Source organism: Camarhynchus parvulus, chromosome 28, assembly GCF_901933205.1.
Source record: "Camarhynchus parvulus chromosome 28, STF_HiC, whole genome shotgun sequence".
Taxonomy (NCBI): domain Eukaryota; kingdom Metazoa; phylum Chordata; class Aves; order Passeriformes; family Thraupidae; genus Camarhynchus; species Camarhynchus parvulus.
In genome coordinates, this window is record NC_044598.1 from 3,565,119 (window position 1) to 3,586,829 (window position 21,711).

The window sequence follows — 21,711 nt, forward strand, 5'->3', positions numbered from 1 at the left end:
CACAGCCTCAAGCTGTGCCAAGGGAAATAGAGGTTAGATATCAGGAAAAAAATATAGGTTGGATACTTGGAAAAATTCATCATTCTTTCCGTTTTTAATTGAAAGGGTGATAAAGTTCTGCAATGGCTGCCCGGGGAGGGGGTGGAGTCCCCATCCCTGGGTGTGTTTAACAAAGCCTGGATGTGGCACTGGGTGCCAGGGTTCAGATGAGCTGTTGGGGCTGGGATGGAACCCGGTGGAACAGACCATTCCCGGTGTTGGCAACAACCCATTCTCGCGGCTGGGAACAGCCTATTCCTGGCGTTGGGAACAGCCCATTCCCGGTGTCGGACACAGCCCATCCCCGGTGTCCCGCACAGCCCATCCCCGGTGTCCCGCACAGCCCGTTCCCGGTGCTGGGCACAGCCCAATCTCGGCGTCAGGAACAGCTCATTCCCGTTGTTGGGAACAGCCCATTCCCGGTGTCCCAGACACCGCGCCGGGCATCGACCGCGGATAACCCGCGCCGGCAGGGAGGGCGTGGCCTAGCTGTTATTGACAGCAGCCTCCTCCAATCGCGCGGCGATGCGTCTGTCCCGAACGCAGGGGGCGTGGCTTCCTCTCTGCCCACCACCATATTGCCCAATGGGGTGTTTCAAACGGACGGAGTGGGCGGAACAATGGGGGTTTGGCCACGCCCCCCGCGCGAGCGCGCTTAAAGGCGCCGCCCGGCAGCGCGCGGGAGCCGCTGAGGGGCCGCGCGCGCTCCCGCCGCGCCCGCAGGTAACGCGCGGTCCTAAAGCCCGACCCGGCCGGGGCTGAGGGAGGGACGGGGGTCCCAGCTCCGCACAGCCCCTCTGGGTGTCCCCAGCAGCTCCTGCTGTGTGGGGGTGCCCGCGGGATCCCCCACTATGGGGCTCACAGCCCGGCAGATGCTTCTGGTGGTGTTCCATTTGTGGGTGGGCGGGCGGACAGCGAGGGGGGAAATTCTTGGTGGTTTTGGTTAAATGAACACAGGGTGCGTTGGAGGGGGAGTTTCCCCCAGGAGGTGGTCTGAGGAGAAGGGATGTCCCTTCCCCTGTGCTGTGTGGGAACCCATCGTGAGGGACCGTGAGGGGTCCTGAGAGTTTGGGATGCTCTGAGGTGACCCGAGAGTTTGGGATCCTCTGAGATGTTCTTTGAGTTTGGGATGCTCTGAGGTGTCCTGAGAGGTGGAAATGCTCTGTGAGGTGACCTGAGAGTTTGGGATGCTCCACAAGGTGATCTGAGAGTTTGGGATGCTCTGAGGTGTCCTGAGACTTTGGGATGCTCTATGAGGTGACCTGAGAGTTTGGGATGCTCCACGAGGTGACTTTGGGATGCTTTGTGAGGTGATCTGAAAGTTTGGGATGCTCTGAGGTGTCCTGAGAAGTGGGAATGCTCCAAGAGGTGACTTTGGGATGCTCTGTGAGGTGATCTGAAACTTTGGGAAGCTCCACGAGGTGATCTGAGTGTTTGGGGGTGCTCTGAGATGTCCTGAGAGGTGGGAATGCTCCAAGAGGTGACTTTGGGATGCTCCACGAGGTGACCTGAGAGTTTGGGGTGCTCTGGGTGGCCCCAGTGCTCAGGACGCTCCTGTGCCAGCTCCCAGCCCTGCTGTGCTCCCAGGGCACACAAAGCCACGCGTGGCAGCCGGCAGGAAAACAGGAACACAGAAAATACAGGGGTTTTATAAGAATTCAGGAACACAGAAAACACAGCCCTGAGCTTTCCTGCTGGGCCCTTCCCTGCTGTGCAGAAATTCAGGAAAGAGCAGCTCGACTGGGTGAATTCACCTGAAAGAAACATCCCTGGAGGAGCAAGGAGCCTGCAGTGGAGAGTTCTGTGGCTGTCTGCTGACCAAGGCACGGTCAGGATGGGCAGGTTGGATGAAAGTTTGACAAGAAAGTCTCACAGATATGTGTGCTTAGCAGAAAGATTTTTAAATGTAGAGTCTGATGAAGGAATAGAGATGGAAGCAAGTTTTGATACAGAAGAAAAGAATTGCTGAGCCAGTCTTACTGGCTAACCAAGGAGACAAAGGGTGTGTTAGTTAGAAGGGGTTTTTATGGCTTAGAGCAAAGGATAAACCGACTTTAAATAAGATGGTTTTAGCAAGCAGAAAGCACAGGCAAACAAGTCAGCAAAGTTGCAAGTAGAAGAAGAGTCGGGTGCCTGTCTGCACTGGTGACAGTCACTCATCATCCTAACAGAGGCTGAAATTGCTTTTGCTCCTGTTTTCTGCACTCCAGCATCAGGAGGGCATGGGTCAGCTGCCCAGCATCTGTGGTCAGTGACAAAACCTTTAGTGCTCAGGAAGTTTTTATCACTGCCTCTCCTAAAAACTGAGTTTATCTAACAGGAAGAAGTGTGAGTCGCTCAGCTTTTGTTTCCTCACTTAGTGACTCTTGAAAGGAACAGAAAGGCCCAGGTTTCGGTTTTGATGGTGATGTGGCAGTCCCCTGGAGCTGCTCTGGACAGGAGCAGAGCGGATGTGGTGCCTTAACCGGTTTAAAGAGATCCGACACAGGAAACCGAGTGGGGCCGTGCTGGAAAATGTCAAGTGGCTGATAACGCGCTCGGTAATTTGAATTTGAATTGGTGTTGTTGAAGCTCTGTGTGTGTTTTAGGTAAAGGTGTGTCCAAAGCCTGTTGGAAATGGAAACTCCACTCCTACCCCCTTCACTGGCACAAGTTTGCACTTTACTCAGGCCTTTATTTTGGTTTGTCAGTGAAGGGGTTCCAAAGAAACACCCCATTTCCAGTTCTTCTGGGTCAGGTGCTCCCTCAAAGCAGAAGGCGTTTTTATTTAAATGATTTAAGGTGTCAGACAGGCCTAATTAAAAGGGAGGTTTCTTCCCGCAGGGTTTTTGTTTGGGAGCGTGTCCTCCGTGTTCCTGAACACTGTGGTACATCACGGTGTGCTGATTCCTCAGGAAACAACGTGGGGTGGGAGCATTTGGCATGCAAGTGTTACACCGGGCTCTGGTGAACCATGGAATGGTTTGGCTTGGAAAGATCATTTCGTCCTGACCCTGGAATTTGTGTGTGGCTGTGTTTGTAACTCGGCATCAGGGAGGGAAGGCCCAAGCTGCAGGGCTGAACAAAGCTAGGGAGGGTCTGTATATATTGGGAAATATTTCTTCTAACCTGAATTTGTTGGCTAAAATGCATGTCTGGTTTGGGAAGCTGCACAGATTGCACGTCAGCTCAGTGTGAGTGTTCCCCGGGTTGTGCACAGTGAGAGCAGAGCTCAGGGGTGGGCTCCTCTGGAAGAGCTTTTCCCTCTTGGGTGCCTGAAGGTGATGGAGAAAGCCTTCCATGGAAATGGAACTGAGAGGGATGGAACACCTCTGCTGTGAGGGAAGGATGAGAGAACTGGGATTGTTCAAGCTTTGGGTGAATTTATTGTGGACCTGAAAGGAGCCTGCAAGAAAATAAGAGATAGAGAGAGAGACTGAAAGGGCTGGAGGGACAGGAGCCAGGGAATGGCTCCCAGTGCCAGAGGGCAGGGCTGGATGGGATCTTGGGCAGGAATTGTTCCCTGGCAGGGCGGGCAGGCCCTGGCACAGGGTGCCCAGAGCAGCTGGGGCTGCCCCTGGATCCCTGGCAGTGCCCAAGGCCAGGCTGGACAGGGCTTGGAGCAGCCTGGGACAGTGGGAGGTGTCCCTGCCATGGCAGGGGTGGCACTGGATGGGCTTTAAGGTCCTTTCCAACACAAACCACTCTGGGATGCCGCAATTCCCTGACAGCAGGAGTGAGGACACCTCACCCTTTCCCTTGAAACTTCATTGCTGCACTAAGGCACAGCTGGCAAGAGAAACTCTGTAATTAGTGCAGAGGCCAAAGCTTCCCTCAGGGGTGCCCTGAACCCCTCGTTGTGGGGTGCTGGGAAGGAAAGTGGGAGCAGCATTGCAAAAGGGGCCAGGAGTGATGGCAGCTGCTGCCTTCCGTCCCTCCTGGGCTCCTCTTGGCTTTTCCTTGGGCAAGAGAGGCCGTGGGGACAGCACGGGGAGTGCTGTGGGTGGGTTTGGGCTGCTCCAGGCCGGGAAGGGAACAGGGCCGGGCAGGGCAGGGGAACGAGCTCTGGGCCGAGGAACCAATTCCGGGCTGGGCAGGGGGAGCAGCTCCAGGTCGGGGAGGGGAACCAGCTCCAGGCAGGGGGAGCAGCTCCGGGCTGGGCAAGGAGCAACTCTGACCCGGGCAGGGGAACGAGCTCCGGGCCGGGAAAGGAGCAGCTCCGGGCCGGGCAGGGGAACGAGCTCCGGGCTGGGCAGAGGGAGCAGCTCCGGGCAAGGGGAACGAGCTCCGTGCCGGGCATGGGGAACCAGCTCCGGGCAGGGGATCAGCTCCGGGTAGGTCTGAATGGCTGCTCCGAGCACGGGGCTGCAGCTCCAACACCATTTTCCCCCAGTGCCAATGAACCCCTCTGGTGCTCCAGCCCACGACGGGTGTGCGGCCGCGCCTGCCGCTTATCCGTGCGCTTCAGAGCTGGGTTTTTCGCACACATCCCCCTGTCGCTGCTCGTGAATTAAACTATTTCTGGCGTGGTGACTCGCAGGCTGTAGCGGAGCGTGGCGTGAGCAGCAACGTGTCCTTTGTGCAGATGAGTAAGCGGAAAGGGGGACGTCCCTGAGCCTTCCCCCTCCCGGTAAAGGCAGGAGGCTGCAGCGTGCTGGCTCGGATTTGTGACATAAAAGACTTTTTTATAAAAAGACTTTCCTGTTCCTCGTGGAGGCGAACATGCCCCTTTCACCACACGATTTAAGTGTGTCTGTCTAATGCAGGTACAAAATAGCAGCCTAAAACCCACTTCTTAGAGAGATCAAGGAGAATGGGATTCATCTCCAATCAGCTTGAAATCCCTTGAAACAATTAAAGCTCAGCCTGGCGACTCATAAGCACCTTTTGATGAGTGTAGACCTTAAATAAAATCAGCGTTTAGAAAACGATGAAATCCCCCAAGACAAAGTGCTGAAAGCAGCGTGGGAGCACAAAAAAAAATTAAAAAAAAAAAGGAAAACACAGTTGCAAAACGCTGCTTTTGATGGGAACAGGTTAAATGTGAGGTGTCCCCCCAGAGGGACCCGAAATCCCCGGTGTGCCGAGGTTGGCGGGCGGGTGTGGGGCCAGAGCCTCCTTAAGAGGCGGCGGTGTGGGGTGACGAGCCGCTTCCAATTGCGAGGCGGCAGCACATGACATAAGATGCTCCAGATCTGCCTCCTGGGCGCTAGTTTAAAAATAAAGGATATTACACGTCGGTGAGGGGAGGCTGCGGGACCGGCGATGCGCGGTGAGGCTGCAGGGATCGGGGGGATGGTGCAAGCCGAGCTTTTGGGACAGCATCTGGGGCAAAGGGAGCGTGGAATTTAAATAGTTGGGCTCGTGGTGCTCTCGGCGAGCTGTGGGTGTCTGGTTCTGCCGTGGGGTTTTGCAATGCCCACTGTTTTTCCTGTTGCCCACTGAATTTCCTGTTATTTGGTGCTAATGCAGCCTCTTTGGGGTTGCCTGGCTCACGTCAGTGGAGCTGCTTTGCTGTGACGCGGGGCTGTATTTTAATTTTTTCCAACCTGTTTTGTTTCGCAGGGACAGTGCTGTGTGAGTCAGACGCCAGGATGGCACTTGCAGAACCAGTCTCCTCCGTGGCTTATTGCAATTCAGCTCTTCAAGGCAGCTGTGAGGTGGCAGGGGAAGATGTGCTGCTCAACTCTTCACCCAGGTTGGTCTAATTTAGGATTTTATTTAGGATTTATTTGTCTTTTTAGGGTTTTATTTACCCTGTTGTGACCTGTGTATATAGCATTGTATTCTACCATTCTTACTTTGATTAATTAAAATGATTTTGGAAGAGCCCTGCCTCTGCAGGGAACATCATGTGCAGTACCTACATCGATCTCAAACTCCTGCTGGTAAGAGGCTGCTTAGATTTACAGACTAAAGAGCAGATTAGGGTCTGTATCCCACCACAGCATAATGAGATCTAGCTGATTAAAACCTCTTTACCTAAATTTTTGGGGTTGCATTGAGCTACATGTCATAAGGGGCAGAAAAAGATGACTTGAATGACTGTAAGGGAAATAGCTGGGGCTTTTCTGCTCATATTACTGGGTCATTTGCATGCTTTGATCATAAAAGCTGGTGGAGAAATGGTGCAGAACTATTGCAACTGAGGATTAATTTGTGCTGAAAAATGTTCTCAATAATGAGGAGGGAACACGGAGATGGGAACATCTCATAATCCCCTAGGGGAAAATAAAGAAATTATTTACTCAGCCCTGGTTGCTGGCCTGCAGATTAGTTCAGAGGAGCAGTTCTGCTTTAGAACAGGACATGTGATCAGCCATGTCAGATCTTTCCTCTTCGTATGCCCAAAGCAGTTATAGTTGTGTGCTCCCTAGAAATTCAGAATAAATGTAGATTAGAGGGAAGAGATTTCCCCTTACCCTGAAATTCACACAGTGCCTGTGCTGGTTGTCTTGTCTCTGGCCTGGTAGAAAGAAAATAAAGGTGGGACTTGGTGGGAGCCCTGCCTGGCTGGGGCTGAGGGGTTTGTGTGGGCCCAGAGGAGCCCTCAGCTGTGTGCAGTGTGACTGTGATGGGCAGAGTCAGGGCTCCCTTGTGCCCCAGAGCTGCCCCTGCAGTGTTTGGGGTTATTGTGATGTCAGGGCCCTTCTGGAAGAGCCTGGGCTTGGTGCTGCAGGTGCTGCTGTTGAGAAGGGAAAACACCGGCCTGGAGGAACAACACCTGAGTGATGGGCTGAGGCAAAGGGCCTGGTAGGGCCAGGCAGGATGGAAACTTTGGGTCTCTGCAGTGAAACCTTAACTCAGCTCAAACTCAGACATCAATGGTCCTGGCAAGGCATTGCCCAGGGCAGGGAACAAAGCAGCAGCTGCCTGCTTGGAGGGTGGGATTCCCAAATCTCACTGGGTCTGGCTTCCAGCTCCTGCTCTCAAGTGGGACATGAGCCTTGATTGTCCCTTCCCCTCCTCATGAGGGCTGTGACAGTCCAGCTTGGAAAGGGATGGAGTAAGAACAGTTTTGCAAGCAGGCAAGTGGTGCTTCACCAGCTCCTGCAGGGCTGAAAGTGAAAGGACAGCTCAGCTGGGAGGAGTGGCTGGAGCACATGGGGATGAGCCTGTGTCTGTTTCTTCCCAAGCATCTGGTGGGAGCCCTGGTTTTAATGGGAATACCTAAGAACAAAATTTCCTGTTGAATCAATTTCCTGCTCTTTTACAGGAAATCTCCGTGGGTTTCCCCATGGGGTGACTGCAGAGTGTCCCCAGGGCCTCCCCTGTGGTTGGACTCACATATTGCAAGCAGGAGATGAGTTCCAGACCCGAGTGTCCCTTCCTGCCCCCCTTCTCCTCCTCCTCCTCCCAGCTGCAGACTCTTTATTCCAGGCACCTGGAGCAGCCTTTAGGAATTAAATCATGGCTGTTTTTAGGATGATGTTTATGCATTCTTCTGCAGCTTGTCTGCAATGAAAGCTGCAATTAGGACAATACTCGTGTGTTCAAAACCAGCACAGGCAGAGCTTGCACAATCAGAGGGAGCTGTTCATTGCTGGGGCCATGCAGGGCAGGGAATTAATAAAGTCACCTGCAGAACATCAGGAATCACTCTGACATCCAAGGACTGAGTGACATTAAGGGATGGAGCAAACCTGCCTGTGGCAGGCAGCCCTCAGTGTTCTGATCCAGGGATAATTCCTTTTGCCTTGCAGAACTGCTGAGCCACACAACAGCGAGCCAGGGGAAGATTCCAAGATTGAGGGATATCAGGTGAACTCACTCGGTCCCAAAGGTGAGTGGATGGAAGTTTGGGGACTGTGGGGTGCCTGAAATTATTATTGCAGTGAGAGAGGGATTTGTCAAACCATGACAATGGAAGAAGCAGCTCAGGTTGCAGGATGGGTTGTGCAGAAGTGTCTGGAACTCAGACTTTAAAGCACAAGGATTAAATAGGCAGTGCCAGTGCCTGGTGCTCATCTGCCAGGTACCAGTGTCCTGCTTTCAGTCCTCCTTAAAAGAAAAAGAAATTAAAAATAGCAGAGTATAAGATGCAGGAAACTTTCACCTTACCAATACAAGAGCCTTAAGGCAGCAGAGCAGGTTAGAGGGGATGTAAGTGGGAAATGTTTAACAAAATTTGAAAGTGCTCTAGAGGCTTCTAGTCTAAAATACTGGGGCTCACATGGCAAAATTGCCACGAAGAAAGGGTCAATAAAGGGGTGTGGGAGGGAGTGTAACAACATTTGCTTTCGTATGCTTGAGACTTGTGTTTGTATTGCTGTTATGGCAGCAGGAAATCTGTAAATCTAAAATGCTGAGCACTTCCCTTTCAAAGCAGCCTCCTCCTCTCCTGGCTCCAGTATGTGGACAACACGTCGTGATGGAGAGGTCAAGCTGAGGATGGAAGAGAAGGGCCCTGGCAGCGAGGCCCCAAAGACTGTGCACCAGCTCTTGGAGGAAAGTGTCAACAAATACAGTGACTATTATGCCCTTGCATCCAAAAAAAATGGCAAATGGATAAAGCTGACGTATAAGATGTACTATAATGAGTGCTGGAAAGCAGCCAAAAGCTTTCTGAAGGTAAGAGTCTGCTGAGTTCTCTTTGGCATATTCACAGAATCCTAAAAACAGCATGGTTTGGGTTGGAGGGATTTTAAAACCCATCCAGTGCCACCCCTGCCATGGCAGGGACACCTCCCACTGTCCCAGGCTGCTCCAAGCCCTGTCCAGCCTGGCCTTGGGCACTGCCAGGGATGCAGGGGCAGCCCCAGCTGCTCTGGGCACCCTGTGCCAGGGCCTGCCCACCCTGCCAGGGAACAATTCCTGCCCAATATCTGATGTAAATCTCTCTTCTTTTAATTTAAAACTGTTCTCCCTTTTCCTACCACTGTGTCAAAACAAACCAAAGGAAACACTGTGTCAAAACAAAACAAAGTGAAGTTTAGTGTTCACTCATTTTAGTGCTGGAATGGCTGCATGCAGTCAAGTCTGTCTTAAATCTTCAAATTCCCTGAGTGCAGATGAATCTTACAGTGACAGGGAAATACCTGAACATGCTCTGCACACCTTGGTGTTTCATTTTTTTGACAGTTGCTTCCACATTTAACCAAGAAAAAAAGCATGTAAGGAAACATTTCAAGTGAGGTGTTTGAGGTGTATGGCAAACCTGGACACTGCCCCTCCAGAGGCTTGGAAAGGTTCATCTTTCTAAGAAAAAAAGGGATCTTACAAACCAGACTTAAATGTCCCACATGGCCCAGCCTTTTGCTGGTGCTGCTGGGATTAGGAGACTTGGAGACAGAAACCAGCACTCCCTGTTTTTACTGTTGGAATCAAGTGTTACCTCTTCAAGTTAAGGCCAGCCTGGTTTTACTCCTGTGCTGGGATTTTCCACTCTAGGACCAAAGCAGAGTCTGGCTGAGGGGGTTAAAGACTGGGCTTCCAAGAGCTGGGATTTCATAGCCAAGTGTGACTGCCACTGTCTTGGGGTTTTGCTGCTCACAGTGACCCTGAGATGTGTTAGAAAATCTCTTTTCCCAGCCTGGTGCTCGACGAAGGAGTCAGAACTCTCCAGTTCTTGGTCTCAATGTTGTTTATTGTATCTTATCTATAAAATTTTTTCTCCTGTCCAGCTGAGGTCCGCTCAGCAAGACAGAGACACTCTGGCCACCCCTGGGGCAGTGTTATCTTTTTATACTAAAAACTACATGTACAATATTTACCATAACTTCCCAATCCCTGTCACCTATGTTAGACAGTGAGCTTCTACTCTAAACCAATCTGTAAGTGCCACCATCACAGCAGCAGATGGAGGCCAAGAAGAAGAAGGAGAAAGGCTGGACACACCCAGATTCCTCCATCTTTCCCCCTGAACCCCCATTCTAATAACTCCAAAAGTCTACTTTTTCACCCCATGATAAATTCACTATCATTCTACTTAAACTGTTGTGGTTTGCAGATCTTCATACAAGGTTGGTAATTTGCTCCATGGGTCATAATCAAACCCACAGGTGTTCTGGGCTCTGTGCCAGGGTCTCTGAGCCCCCTGGCAGGGGTCTTGGCTGCTCAGGACAGCCAGAGGGATGTTCTGGGTTCCCACACCACTGGAGCTTGTTGCTCTGGCCATTATTGATATTTGCCATTCCCAGCTTGTCCCAAATGTCCCAGGAGGTGCTGTCTGACTTCATCCCTCACCTCCTCATTCCCAGCCCAAGGTAACTCCTTGGACTGCAGGTTGATATTCCTGTGAGTGAATTCCTGTTAGTGAGCCTGTGTTTCCAAGGGCAGAGCTCAGCAAATCCCTGTTTTCCTGCCCACTTACGGTGGGACAGTGCTGTGAAACATTCACTGGTTCCATCCTGGCTCCTGGGGGGTGATTCAGTGTAAGAACACGAGCTCTTCCCTCGGTGCTGTGCTCACAGCAGAGATCTCAGACGCTCCCTGAGCTTTGGCCAGAGGAGAAGGCAGGTTGCTGTAATGCCATCTCCTGTTTGCAGCTGGGGCTGGAGCGTTTCCATGGAGTGGGCATCCTGGGATTCAATTCTGCTGAGTGGTTCATTGCTGACATTGGAGCTATCCTTGCAGGGTAAGACTCTTGTTTCTTGCCATGCATTTTGCTTTGGCAGGCAGGGAGTGACTGCAGCATTCACATGAGAAGCAGATTTTGATTAAAACCCCAGTAAAACAAACAAACAACACCCCAAATCCAAATGCTGATATTTGGATTTAATGAAGGTAGATAGAAGCTGAACTATTTCATAATGAATTAATGAGACAAAAATGAAATTTTTTTGTTAGCCAGCTGCTTCTCTCAAAGTAAGATGACCAGTAGGTTAATTCAAAAGCATTTTTATGTACACAGTGATTAAGGAAATGCCAGAGAATCCCATGGCTGGATAGTGATATCTGCCTTCCACATGAGAGATTTTGCTCCCTTGCACCACTCTTGACATTTCCCATGCCCCAGAACAGAATCTTTCCTCTTGGAATTAAGCTTCTTCCCCTTTTTGTTGTCATTTTATGAGATATTGTTCTTAAAGTTTTTTCTCTGAAATTTGCCAGCAACTCTGCTTGTCCTCTAACTCTGTTTTGCTTTTCTGGTTTTTTTTCCCCTTTTCCAGGGGATTTGCTGTTGGGATCTACACTACAAACTCTCCTGAGGCCTGTCATTATGTAGCAGAGAACTGCAGTGCCAACGTTATAGTGGTGGAAAACCATAAACAGCTGCAGAAAATCTTAGAAGTAATTATGTTTTTTAAATGGCTGGGTGTTACAGCAACCTGTTGACAGATGTGGGAGGGTAAAATGCTCTGGGAGGGCAGTGCTGGGCCCTGAGAGCAGAGGTGAATTCCTTGGTGTGCTCCCTGCTCCAGCCAGGTGAGCTGTCACTGGCACTATGTCTCACAAGGGGTTAAGTGGTGCTTTCACTTCTTAAAAACCTTGGGCTTAAAATTGAAGAAGCCAAAATGAACAACTGAGCATCTTCTAGGTTGTCTGGCACCATCCCAACTCAAATTATGACTGTTTCTAGTGAGGCAAAGCCATTCTTTAGGAGCACAGATGGGATTCTCTTGGCTTTACATGAAGTGGCAAATCTGAGGAGCTAAGTGGGGTTACAGAGGTCTGAAAGGGACAAGCAGCATTTGCTCCTTCTCACAAATCTCCCTTTTTACGCAGATTGAACACAGACTACCTCATCTGAAGGCCATTGTCCAGTATGGGGAGGAGATCAAAGAGCAGAGACCAAAACTGTACTCGGTAAGTCCTGGGTTTCTTCACGGCTTCTAAGTGCTGGTTGTGTTCAGCTGATGGCTGCAAGTACCTGGCACCTGCCCTGGGGCCTTGAACATCTGGTGGGTGACATCCCTGTCCATGGCAGGCCCTTGGAATGAGATGGTCTTTAAGGTCCCTTCCAAGGCAAACCAGCCTGGGGTTCTGTGACTGTGATCCCTTGAGCTGTGTTGGCTTTGGTGGGCAGGAGGTGTCTGCTGTTGTGCAACCTGGATAATCCATGTTGTAAGGGAGCTGTGGGCTCCCTTACTGACCATTGCCAGACACCTTGAGCCCCGCAGTTACTCCAGGGAGTTGCTACAGAGCTGTAAAGCTGCTGGGGGTGGGTCTGGCTCCTTTCTGCTTCTCCCTGTGTCAGCCAGGAAACACTGTGGGGTGACAGTGTGGGTGTACAGCCTCCTCCAGGGGTCTGGACAGGGAGAACAGCTTCCTTCTCTTGGTGTGTAGCAAAGAGTTGTTGGGAAGGATGCAAGTTTGACAAGAAAGTCTCACAGATATGTGTGCTTAGCAGAAAGATTTTCGGATGTAGAATCTGAAGAAGGAATAGAAATGAAAGCAAGTTTTGATATTGAAGAAAAGAATTGCAGAGCCAGTCTTACTGGATAACCAAGGAGGCAAAGGGTGTGTTAGTTAGAAGGGGTTTTTATGGCTTAGAGCAAAGGATAATCCCACCTCAAACAAGAAGATGTTTTTACCAAGCAGAAAGACAGCACAGGCAAACAAAGTCAGCAAAGTTACAAGTAGAAAAAAGGTCTCAGAATTTTCCACTGCAAGAAAACTGAAAAACAGCTTCTGGCTTAAACTGTATTGTACTAACCTTTAGTGATTGGAGAATAGTAACATGAATATGGTAATTATAGTAGTTATGATAGGCTATAGATAATAGTTAAGGTATAGATTGGTTCTGCTGTATTAAGATGCTCAGGAAAGAAAAGTATCTAATGCAATATAACCAAAACCAAAGGGTCTCCAGCCCTGCCTGCAGCTGGAGCTGACAGCTGTGGGCACAGCTCTGTCACCCACAACCCTGGACTGCTGGAACATCTTGGGTACAATAAACTGCATGTTGAAGAGCTGCCTGGAGTCCCACATCCCTCATTTAGGCTCTAGCAAAGAGTTCCATTGTTCCTGTGGGCTGAGCTGTTCTGTTCCCTGCAGTGGAGGCAGTTCATGGAGCTGGGCATGGACGTGCCGGACGAGCGGCTCCGCGAGATCATCGCCACCCAGAAACCCAACCAGTGCTGCACCCTCATCTACACCTCGGGCACCACGGGGCAGCCCAAGGGGGTCATGCTCAGCCACGACAACGTGAGTGCCCAGTGCCACCCCAGGGGCGCTCAGGGACAACATCCTCAGCTGGGAGGGGACCCTCAGGTGTTGTCTTTGTGGGGTTCCCAGATGGAGGGAATGATGCATCTGACTCCATGTTCTTAGAAGAATTTTAATTTATTATTTTATTTAATTGATAATTTCATATATTAATATAAATAATTAATCATTAATATTTATTAATGTTATTAATTAATTTTATATTATGATATAATTTATATATTTACATATATATTTATAAATTACTTATTTGAATAATTTTATTTATATATTTATTCTTCATAAATATTTATATTATTTATATAGGTATTTATAATGTTTTGTTAATAATATTATTGATTAATAATATTACTTTTCTTATATTAATTTAATTTATTATTTTGTGATACTATATTATATTAAAGGATACTATACTAAAGAATACAGAAAGGATACAGACAGAAGGCTAAAAAGATACTAAAGTAAAACTCATGACTCTTTCCAGAGCCTTGACACAGCTTGGCACTGATTGGCCATTAACAAAAACAATTCAAAATGAAACAGTCACCTGTTGGTAAACAATGTCCAAACTACATTGCAAAGTAGCAAAACACAGGAGAAGCAAAGCAGATAATTATTGTTTTCATTTTTCTCTGAGGCTTCTCAGCTTCCCAGGAGAAAATCCTGGGCAAAAAGATTTTTGAGAAAATATGATGGTGACCCAGAGGGATCATCAGTGTAGCCCCTGTCCGTGCACAGCCACCCCAGCAACCCCACCCTGAGCACCCCTGGGAGCTCCTGGAGCTCTGGCAGCCTTGGCACCATTCCCTGGGGAGCCTGGGCAGTGCCCAGCAGCCTCGGGGGGCAGAGCCTTGCCCTGAGCTCCATGCCAAGGCCTGGCCCAGCTCCAGCCCTTGCTGGGCTCCTGTCCCTGCCCCAGAGCAGAGCTCAGCCCCTGCCCCTGTGCCTGCCCTGGGGAGGAGCTGCAGCCCCCGAGGAGCCTCCCCTCAGTCTCCTGGGCTGCAGCTGAACCAGCCAAGTGCTGCTGCTGAGATCCCAGGTCTCTGTAGCTGAGCTGTGCTTTGTGTGTTCCATGCTGTCCCTCTCTGAAGCCCCTGTGGTTCCTGTTGCAGCTGACGTGGACAGCGGCGGTGGCCGCGCGCTTCATCATGCTGAGAGATGCCCGGGACAAGCAGGAGGAGGTGGTCAGCTACCTGCCCCTCAGCCACATTGCTGCACAAATGTGTGACATTTGGGCAGCCATGACCCTCGGAGTGCAAGTTTACTTTGCCCAACCAGATGCATTGAAGGTAAAAAAAAATAAGATAATAAACTTACACTCTTCCACCTGCTTGAGCTGGGTGGGTGCTATTGCTGGCTGGGGTCTCTGTACAAATCACAAATGGGATGGGACTGCTGGGAATGTGCCTTGAGCTGTTTTATTTTCCAGCATCAGTCTCATTACATGGTTATAACAATGGGAAGATGCCAGCAGCTCACATCCCCAGCAGCAGATGAAGAACTTAATGCTACAACTCACTTTATAAGTTTTCTGACCAATCACACAAAGCAAAAGCACATTGACAGTAGTTCTATCCAATCAACATAAGCCCACGTACCTTTTGTTAAAACAATGCTTGCTTATTTTGAATACAATACCTGCTTGTAAGCCTTAAAACACAATGCACAGAGCTCCATTATTAAGCTTCAAACTCCCTAATATCTTGCTAGATAAACTTTTCTGTAGCTTAGGGAGTTATTCTAGACAAGCGTTAATACACAGACCATTGTTCTATTTGTCCTTGCTTTTCTACAGTTTAAATAATTTTTCTGCTGACCAATCTCATGGCTGCTGCTTTAGCTCTAATCACAGTTCTACTGACTCTGAGGCCTGCCTTTTGCAGCTTTCCCAAAACCTTCTGATTTTGTGGATTCCCACAGGTGCTTGAAACAAGGCTGTGTTATCTTGTGGCTCTGTCAGCTTTCCTAACTGGGTTTACTTTGCCCACTGACCAGCTGCCCCTGTTGGTTTGACTGGAGCCTGACCTTTACCTTTTGACTCAGTCACAAACTGGGAGAAGCTGACCCGGCACTTCACAGCTGGGATCTGCTGAGTTCTTACCTGACACCTGGTGCCACATCAAGAACTGGTTGAGCAACAGCCTTGTGTTTGCTCTGCCCACATTGCACCACGGCCCCAGCTAAATCTGAGTCCTGAGTAAAGGATTCTTGTGTCAGTGCTGGCACTGAAAGCATTGACCCTTGCTCCCTTCACAATTCCCACTGGAGTGCCTCAGGCGTTCCCTTCTCTTTGTGGTGCTGCAAAAAACAAACAATTCCTCAAAACTCGTGGCAGACTCCCAAGTTTTTGCTGGTGACCAGTACTGACCTGAAGTCTGCAGTGAATCACTTCTAAAAACTGCATTAAATCCTGCTTCTCTCAGGGCAGCTTGGTGGAGACCCTGCGAGAAGTGAGGCCAACTGCTTTTTTGGGAGTTCCCCGTGTCTGGGAAAAAATGGAAGAGAAAATGAAATCTGTGGGCATGAAAGCCTCAGCACTCCGACGGAAAGTGGCAGCGTGGGCCAAGGGAGTGGGGCTGCAGACCAACCTCAAGAAGATGGATGGGTAATTATGAGCTACATCTCAGGGCTGCTGATGAGTTTTAGGAGAATCTTCCTGTCAGATCAGGGATTTTATTCCATCCAGGGGTTATATTCCATCCAGGATTCTGTCTCATGTGACAGACTGTAGTGGTGTTCTCAGGGGTCCCAGAATGAGGGAAGAGATGAGAATCTTGACTCCATGTTTCAGAAGGCTGATTTTTTTATGATATATATTATGTTAAAAGAAAACTATATATTAAAACTATACTAAAAGAATAGAAGAAAAGGATTTCATCAGAAGGCTAGCAAAGGAGAGAAAAGAATGATAAAATCTTGTGACTTCTCACAGCCTTGACACAGCTGGCTGTCATTGGTCATCAAGTAAAATCAATTCACATGCTGGGTAAACAATTCTCCAAATCACATTTCAAAGCAGCAAAACGTGGAGAAGTTGAAGCTTCCTAGCTTCTGAGGAGAAAAGATCCTAATGAAAGGATTTTTCATAAAATATGTCCATGACATTAGACCAGTGTAACTTGGACTCAAGGAGGAGCAGCAAGGGCTGGAGGGGGAAATAATCCATTATTTTATGGAATGAACTGAAGTAGGATGAAGATAAAAGGATGAGGGGGAGGAGTTCTATGTTTTTTATGAACTGAAGAAGGATGAAGATGAAAGGAGGAAGGGCAGGAGTTGTAAGTGTGTCACTTTCCTGGTGCAGGCTCTCGCAGGAGCCGGTGAATTTCCGCCTGGCCAGGCAGCTGGTGTACAGGAAGGTGCGCAAGGCCATCGGGCTGGACCGCTGCACCAAGTGCTACACAGGGGCTGCTCCCATCACCAGAGAGACCCTGGAATTCTTTCTGAGCCTGAACATTCCTGTGCTGGAGCTCTATGGGATGAGTGAGAGCTCTGGGCCGCACACCATCTCCCTACCTCACGCCTTCAAGCTCGGCAGGTGAGCGCCCTGCTGGGGGCAGGGGAGGGGGCTCTGCCTCTGGCACGTCCATCTCTCCTGCTGCAGCTCATCCCCACAGCCCTGCTGCCACTGGGGAGCCACATCACAGGTGATATGTGAATTTACCTTGCCTGGGTTCTGTGGGAGCTGGGGGAGAAGTGAGGGGCTGGTGGGATGAAGGAAAAGCTGGTAACTCAAACCCACCCTTCACTTCAATGGCGAATGACTGAAGGGTGCAGGGTGTCTTTGAGCAGACACTTCCCTTTGTTCAGTCTGCACAGTGAAAGTTTGCTGCCAAGGACATAAATCTGCTCATTCCAAGCTCAGGTGTTGAGAACAATGAGTGCAAACCAGCAGGTGTGTGAGCACTGATCTCTGCAATAACAATTTTTGCTGCAGCTGTCCTTACATGAGCAGATGCCTTTAAAGCTCTTTGCTGGAGCTCTTGTGCTAAAAAGCTGCTGGGCTTTGTTCAAACCCTTCAGCTTGAGAGGTGCTGCTGTAACTTCTGCTTGAATGTGGTTTAAAATAAATTAATCCTTGCTCTGTGCTGTGTTTCAGTTGTGGGAAGGAGCTGTCAGGGTGCTACACCCTGATCCATAAACCAGACAAGGATGGCATTGGGGAGATCTGCTTCTCAGGCAGGCATGTCTTCATGGGCTACCTGAACATGGAGGACAAAACCAAAGAAGCCATTGATCAGGATGGCTGGCTGCACTCAGGGGACCTGGGCAAGCACGACAAGGATGGATTCCTCTTCATCACAGGCAGAATTAAGGGTAACACATCCCCTGACTTTGTCTTGCTGTTGTGCAGCACTGTGGAATCAGTGAGATGTTGGGAAAGGCCTCATGGAGCCCAACTGTTCCCTCAGCACTGCCAAGGCCACCCATGTCCCCAACTGCCCCATCTTTTATATCCCTCCAGGGATGGTGACTCCACCACTGCCCTGGACAGCTTGTTCCAATGCTGTGAAGAATTTTTTCCCAATATCAGCTTAACCTGGATATTGGAAAAAATGTAAACCTCCTCTGGTCCAGGGGCTGCTCTGCTGGTTGTGTGGCTGTGACTTGCACAGAAGAATATTCAAATCCTTCTCCTCCTGGAGTTTCCACTAGAATGTGGCTGCAGGGTGGGAGGAGAGGGGCAGCCTCTGGAGCCAGGGTGTGTTTGCAGTGAGGGACAATCTTCTGATTTCAATTCTCTGATTTCAGCACCAGTGCAGTTAGTGCTTTATGGGCTTGTTTTGTCAGCAGCTCAAAGTTTCAGGAGCTTTGCAGGGTGGCCTTGAACGAAAACAGCAGCTTAACACTGTTGTGCAAGTGCCTTGGAGCAATGTGGCTCTTGGGACAGAGTTTGAGCAACCCCAGACAAAGCCAAGGTCACTCAAACCAGCCCTCAGGAGAGAGAGGTGCAGCTCTGAGGAGCAGGAGATTGAGCAGGGGGCTCCCCTGTGCTCTGCAGCACACAGGAACCTCCTTTCACTTCAATTTCTGATCATTTGGGTGCCAACTTAGGAGCCTTAGAGGCTCAGGGGTCTGTGCCAAGGGGCTCACCTGCATTGCCAGGCTGCAAACACCCCTGGAGCTCCAGGGCAGCTTTGTCTGGGCTGAGTGTGAGCAGCTCCTGCTCCTCTCTGCTGCAGTCAGGGATCAGCAGTGGGGCTGGGAAAGCCCTTTAAAATGTTCCACATCCCCACATTTTTGAACATTTTTGGGGATGGTCACCCTGTGACTTTCCCAGCCCTGGTGTGCTGACACAGAGTCACTGTTTGATCCAAAGGAGCAGTTGAGTTGTTGCAGAAGATTGTGGGAAGGGGAGAAGCTCCAAGCATTAATCAGGATTTGATTGTTTTCCAGAGCTCATCATCACAGCAGGAGGTGAGAACATTCCTCCTGTTCCAATTGAGGATGCTGTCAAGAATGCTGTTCCCATCATCAGCAATGCCATGCTGGTTGGAGACAAAGCCAAATTCCTTTCTATGCTCCTGACACTAAAGGTAATGGCAAACAGGATGGGGATCCACCACCTGTGCTGCTGAATCTGAGTAATTCCAGGGAGGAAGAGTTGTTACACATTTTTAGTGTCTTGTGGAGCAGAATTGGCTGCAGCTGAGCTGCCAAGAGCAGCTGAAAGCACAGAGTTGTCACTTGCTCAGACCACCAGGCCCTGCTGCTGTTCAGGGCAGCTTTTGCTGTGCCACAGAGGGCAGGGAGAAACAGAAGGAAAAGACCCAAAAGTGAGGCTGGAAAAGGAAACCCTTCTGCTCTCCTCAGCTGTTTCAGTCTCTCCCAGAGCAGTGTGGGAGGTAAAACCCTGTCAGGGATTTCTTTGTCAGACTCTGGCTTTAAACTCCACCAGGACACATCTGTGGTGACCTGTGCTGACTGTCAGGGTGGGAATTGCTCCTTAGTGAGACCAGGGCCAGCAGCCTTGGCCTGGGGCAGGAGATCTGAGCCAGGCCCTGGAGGTGGCCCTGGGAATGGCCCTGCTGCACTTGTCATGCTGCTGCAGTGTAGGGAAATAAATTGTGCTCCAGAAAAGGTCTGGAAAGCAGAGATTGACTTTGGACAGCACAGGAGGAATTTGGCAGATGGGTTCCTGAGCAGGCAGAGACCTGAGGGGTTTATCTGTGTTTGTGCCAAGTTTCCATTGGCAGCCAGGGGTTGGATGAGAGCTGAGGGGCTGCTGGGGCTGGAGTGGGGCAGGGAAGGGACCCCAGGAGCTGTCCCAGGGCTGGAGGCTCCTTGCTGCAGGGGACCTCAGGTGCTCAGCACTGCTCAGTTTGCTGTTGTGGTTGGCCTGCAGTGCGTTGTGGATGCAGAAACGGGTGAGCCTGGAGATGACCTCGCTCCAGAAGCTCTGGAATTCTGTCAGAGGCTGGGCAGCAAGGCCACCAAGGTCTCAGAAATCATCAGCAGCAAAGACAAGGCCATCTACACCGCCATCCAGAAAGGGATCTCTTCTGTCAACGAGGGAGCTGTGTCCAATGCCCAGAAAGTCCAGAAGTGGGTCCTGCTGGAGAAGGACTTCTCTGTCTTTGGTGGAGAGCTTGGTGAGTGGTGGGGGAGTGTCTGGGGTTTGCCCTGTGCCCCTTCCCTGGTACTGAACATCAACACAACCACAGCCCTCAAAGCACAGAGCTGCCCCTGGCCTTTCCTCCCTGTGGCTTTTCCATGTGCCAGTTTGGGGTGGGATGACCTGGGGTGAATTCCCACTCCTGCCCTGCAGCCCTGAGTGCAGCAGCACTTACCTTGTGCTGTGATGCCTCTCGCAGGGTTATGGAACATCCTGAGCTGGGAGGGACCCTCAGGGATGATCAGTGCAGCCCCTGTCCCTGCACAGCCACCCCAAGAACCCCACCCTGAGCAGCCCTGAGAGCTCCTGGAGCTCTGGCAGCCTTGGCACCATTCCCTGGGGGAATCCCTGGGCTTGGGGCTGGGACCATTCCCTGGGGAGTCTGGGACCATTCCCGCTGGGCGCTGCTGTGCTGCTTTGGCTCACAGAGGAAGGGAGGGACATTCCATTAAACTCAAGGAGAAGTTTGGAACTTCTCTTAGGTCACTGTTCTTCCCCTTCCAGCCCTGCTGGGTGCTCCCAGTGCTGCTCTCCCCTTTAACCCTTTCCTGGTTCCCCACAGGCCCCACCATGAAGCTGAAGAGGCCGGTGGTGGCTCAGAAATACCGGGACCAAATCGCTCAGTTTTACACGGACACCGAAACACCCTCGGGGGAGCCCTCGAGCCGGCCATAGAGCCCGCCCTGAAACCGCCCCCAGGACACTCCCAGCTGCCCAGGAGGGATTCCCTGGATCCTGTTGAAATAAAGAAGCTCAGCCTTCAGGCAGCCCCTCGGCCTCGCTTTGCTGTCCGTGTCCTGCAGTGTGGTGAGCGTGGTCCTGCCCATGTTCTCCTGTGTCTTGTGTTCCTTGCTGAGATATCCCAAATATCTCAACTTTGTATTTTTTATTTCCATTTTTATAAGGGCAATATGATGTTTACCTTAAATCCATGTGACATGTTTCGTTCTAACCAAAGTTTTCTTTTCCTGAGATGAATGTAAAACAGGAGCTGCAAAACAGGAGCTGCCCTTTTTCTGCTAAGGGAGAAAAGGCAGATTTCATTTTCCAGCAGTGTCCTCACTCCCTGCTGCACGTTTCCCTGCATGCTGATGGCATCCTTATAATTTTAAATCTCCTTCCCCACAAACTTTCCTGTCTGAGATGACAAATGCTGTGTGTGACTACACACAGCAGTGGAGGTGGAACCTCACATGAACTGGGCTTGTCTGTGCAATATTTTGAGTTTGTTGTACCTTTTTGAGTTAGAATGAAGCCATAAATTGTATTGTTGAAGTTGTATCCATGGCTGGTATTCTAAGAAGTGATTTACTCCAGGGATTATTTATAAGGCTGCGTACAATGTGTGAAAGCTGTCTGTGTTTTACAATTCAGGAATGTTGTAGTGTCTGAAGTGGGGAGCTCCAGAGTGGAGGCTGGGTGGGCTCTGTAGCTGTGCTTGGGGAGAGGAGATGGTGCTGGGAGCCCAGGCTGCTTCTCCTGGGGGTCTGTGATCAAGCAGCCCAGAGCTGTGGAGGTGCTGCATGGAGGACACAGCCTGCCCCAGCTCCAGCCCAGAGCTCCTGGTGCTCACTGCAGGCTGTGCAGTCCCAGCAGGGGAAGGATTGCTGGGAATGGCTCCCTGCACACCAGGAACCCTCACTGAGCAGGGAGAGCAGCCCAGCTCTGGTTCCCAGTTCCATTTCCCTGGAAAGGAGCAGCACTGGGAGGAGCTGGGGGCAGTGCTGGTGTCACAGCAGGGTGGGCTCACGAGGGGTTAAACCCAGAACTATCTCTGCTTTGGGTCAGTGGAATTCCAGTGCCCGTGGAAGCGTGGGAATGCACTACTGGAACTGCAGCTCCCCCTGTGTGCTGAGCTGGCTGCAATTGCTGTGTCCAAGTGAAATAAACTCCTCTGTTTGTGTCTCTGAACTCTCTCTCGTTCCTGGGATGGAGCAGGGGTGGGTTTGCCTCAGGCAGGGAGAGCT

At 50.4% G+C, this 21,711-nt stretch overlaps 1 protein-coding gene across 4 annotated transcripts; it reads left to right on the forward strand.

Moving 5' to 3' along the window:
* Nucleotides 1-706: 706 nt before the first annotated feature.
* Nucleotides 707-21,647, forward strand: ACSBG2 (acyl-CoA synthetase bubblegum family member 2). Of its 4 annotated transcripts, none has more exons than XM_030966646.1 (15): nucleotides 707-762; nucleotides 5,584-5,716; nucleotides 7,722-7,801; nucleotides 8,345-8,589; nucleotides 10,506-10,594; nucleotides 11,130-11,250; nucleotides 11,686-11,766; nucleotides 12,958-13,107; nucleotides 14,241-14,417; nucleotides 15,552-15,733; nucleotides 16,433-16,666; nucleotides 17,228-17,445; nucleotides 18,526-18,665; nucleotides 19,475-19,721; nucleotides 20,307-21,647. In XM_030966646.1, exons 2-15 carry the CDS (start codon nucleotides 5,613-5,615, stop codon nucleotides 20,417-20,419), a joined length of 2,181 nt encoding a protein of 726 aa, XP_030822506.1. In that variant the 5' UTR covers nucleotides 707-762; nucleotides 5,584-5,612; the 3' UTR covers nucleotides 20,420-21,647. The 4 variants fall into 4 exon arrangements, with proteins under 4 accessions (XP_030822506.1, XP_030822504.1, XP_030822505.1 ...); XM_030966644.1 differs by lacking the exon at nucleotides 707-762 and adding an exon at nucleotides 5,209-5,290; XM_030966645.1 differs by lacking the exon at nucleotides 707-762 and adding an exon at nucleotides 5,209-5,290 and having other exon boundaries at nucleotides 8,348-8,589.
* Nucleotides 21,648-21,711: the final 64 nt, after the last annotated feature.

Coding starts and splice junctions, on each gene's coding strand:
- ACSBG2 (XM_030966644.1), top strand. Junction 8,590..10,505: donor CAGCCAAAAGCTTTCTGAAG/GTAAGAGTCTGC, acceptor TCCTGTTTGCAG/CTGGGGCTGGAGCGTTTCCA. Junction 17,446..18,525: donor CATCACAGGCAGAATTAAGG/GTAACACATCCC, acceptor ATTGTTTTCCAG/AGCTCATCATCACAGCAGGA.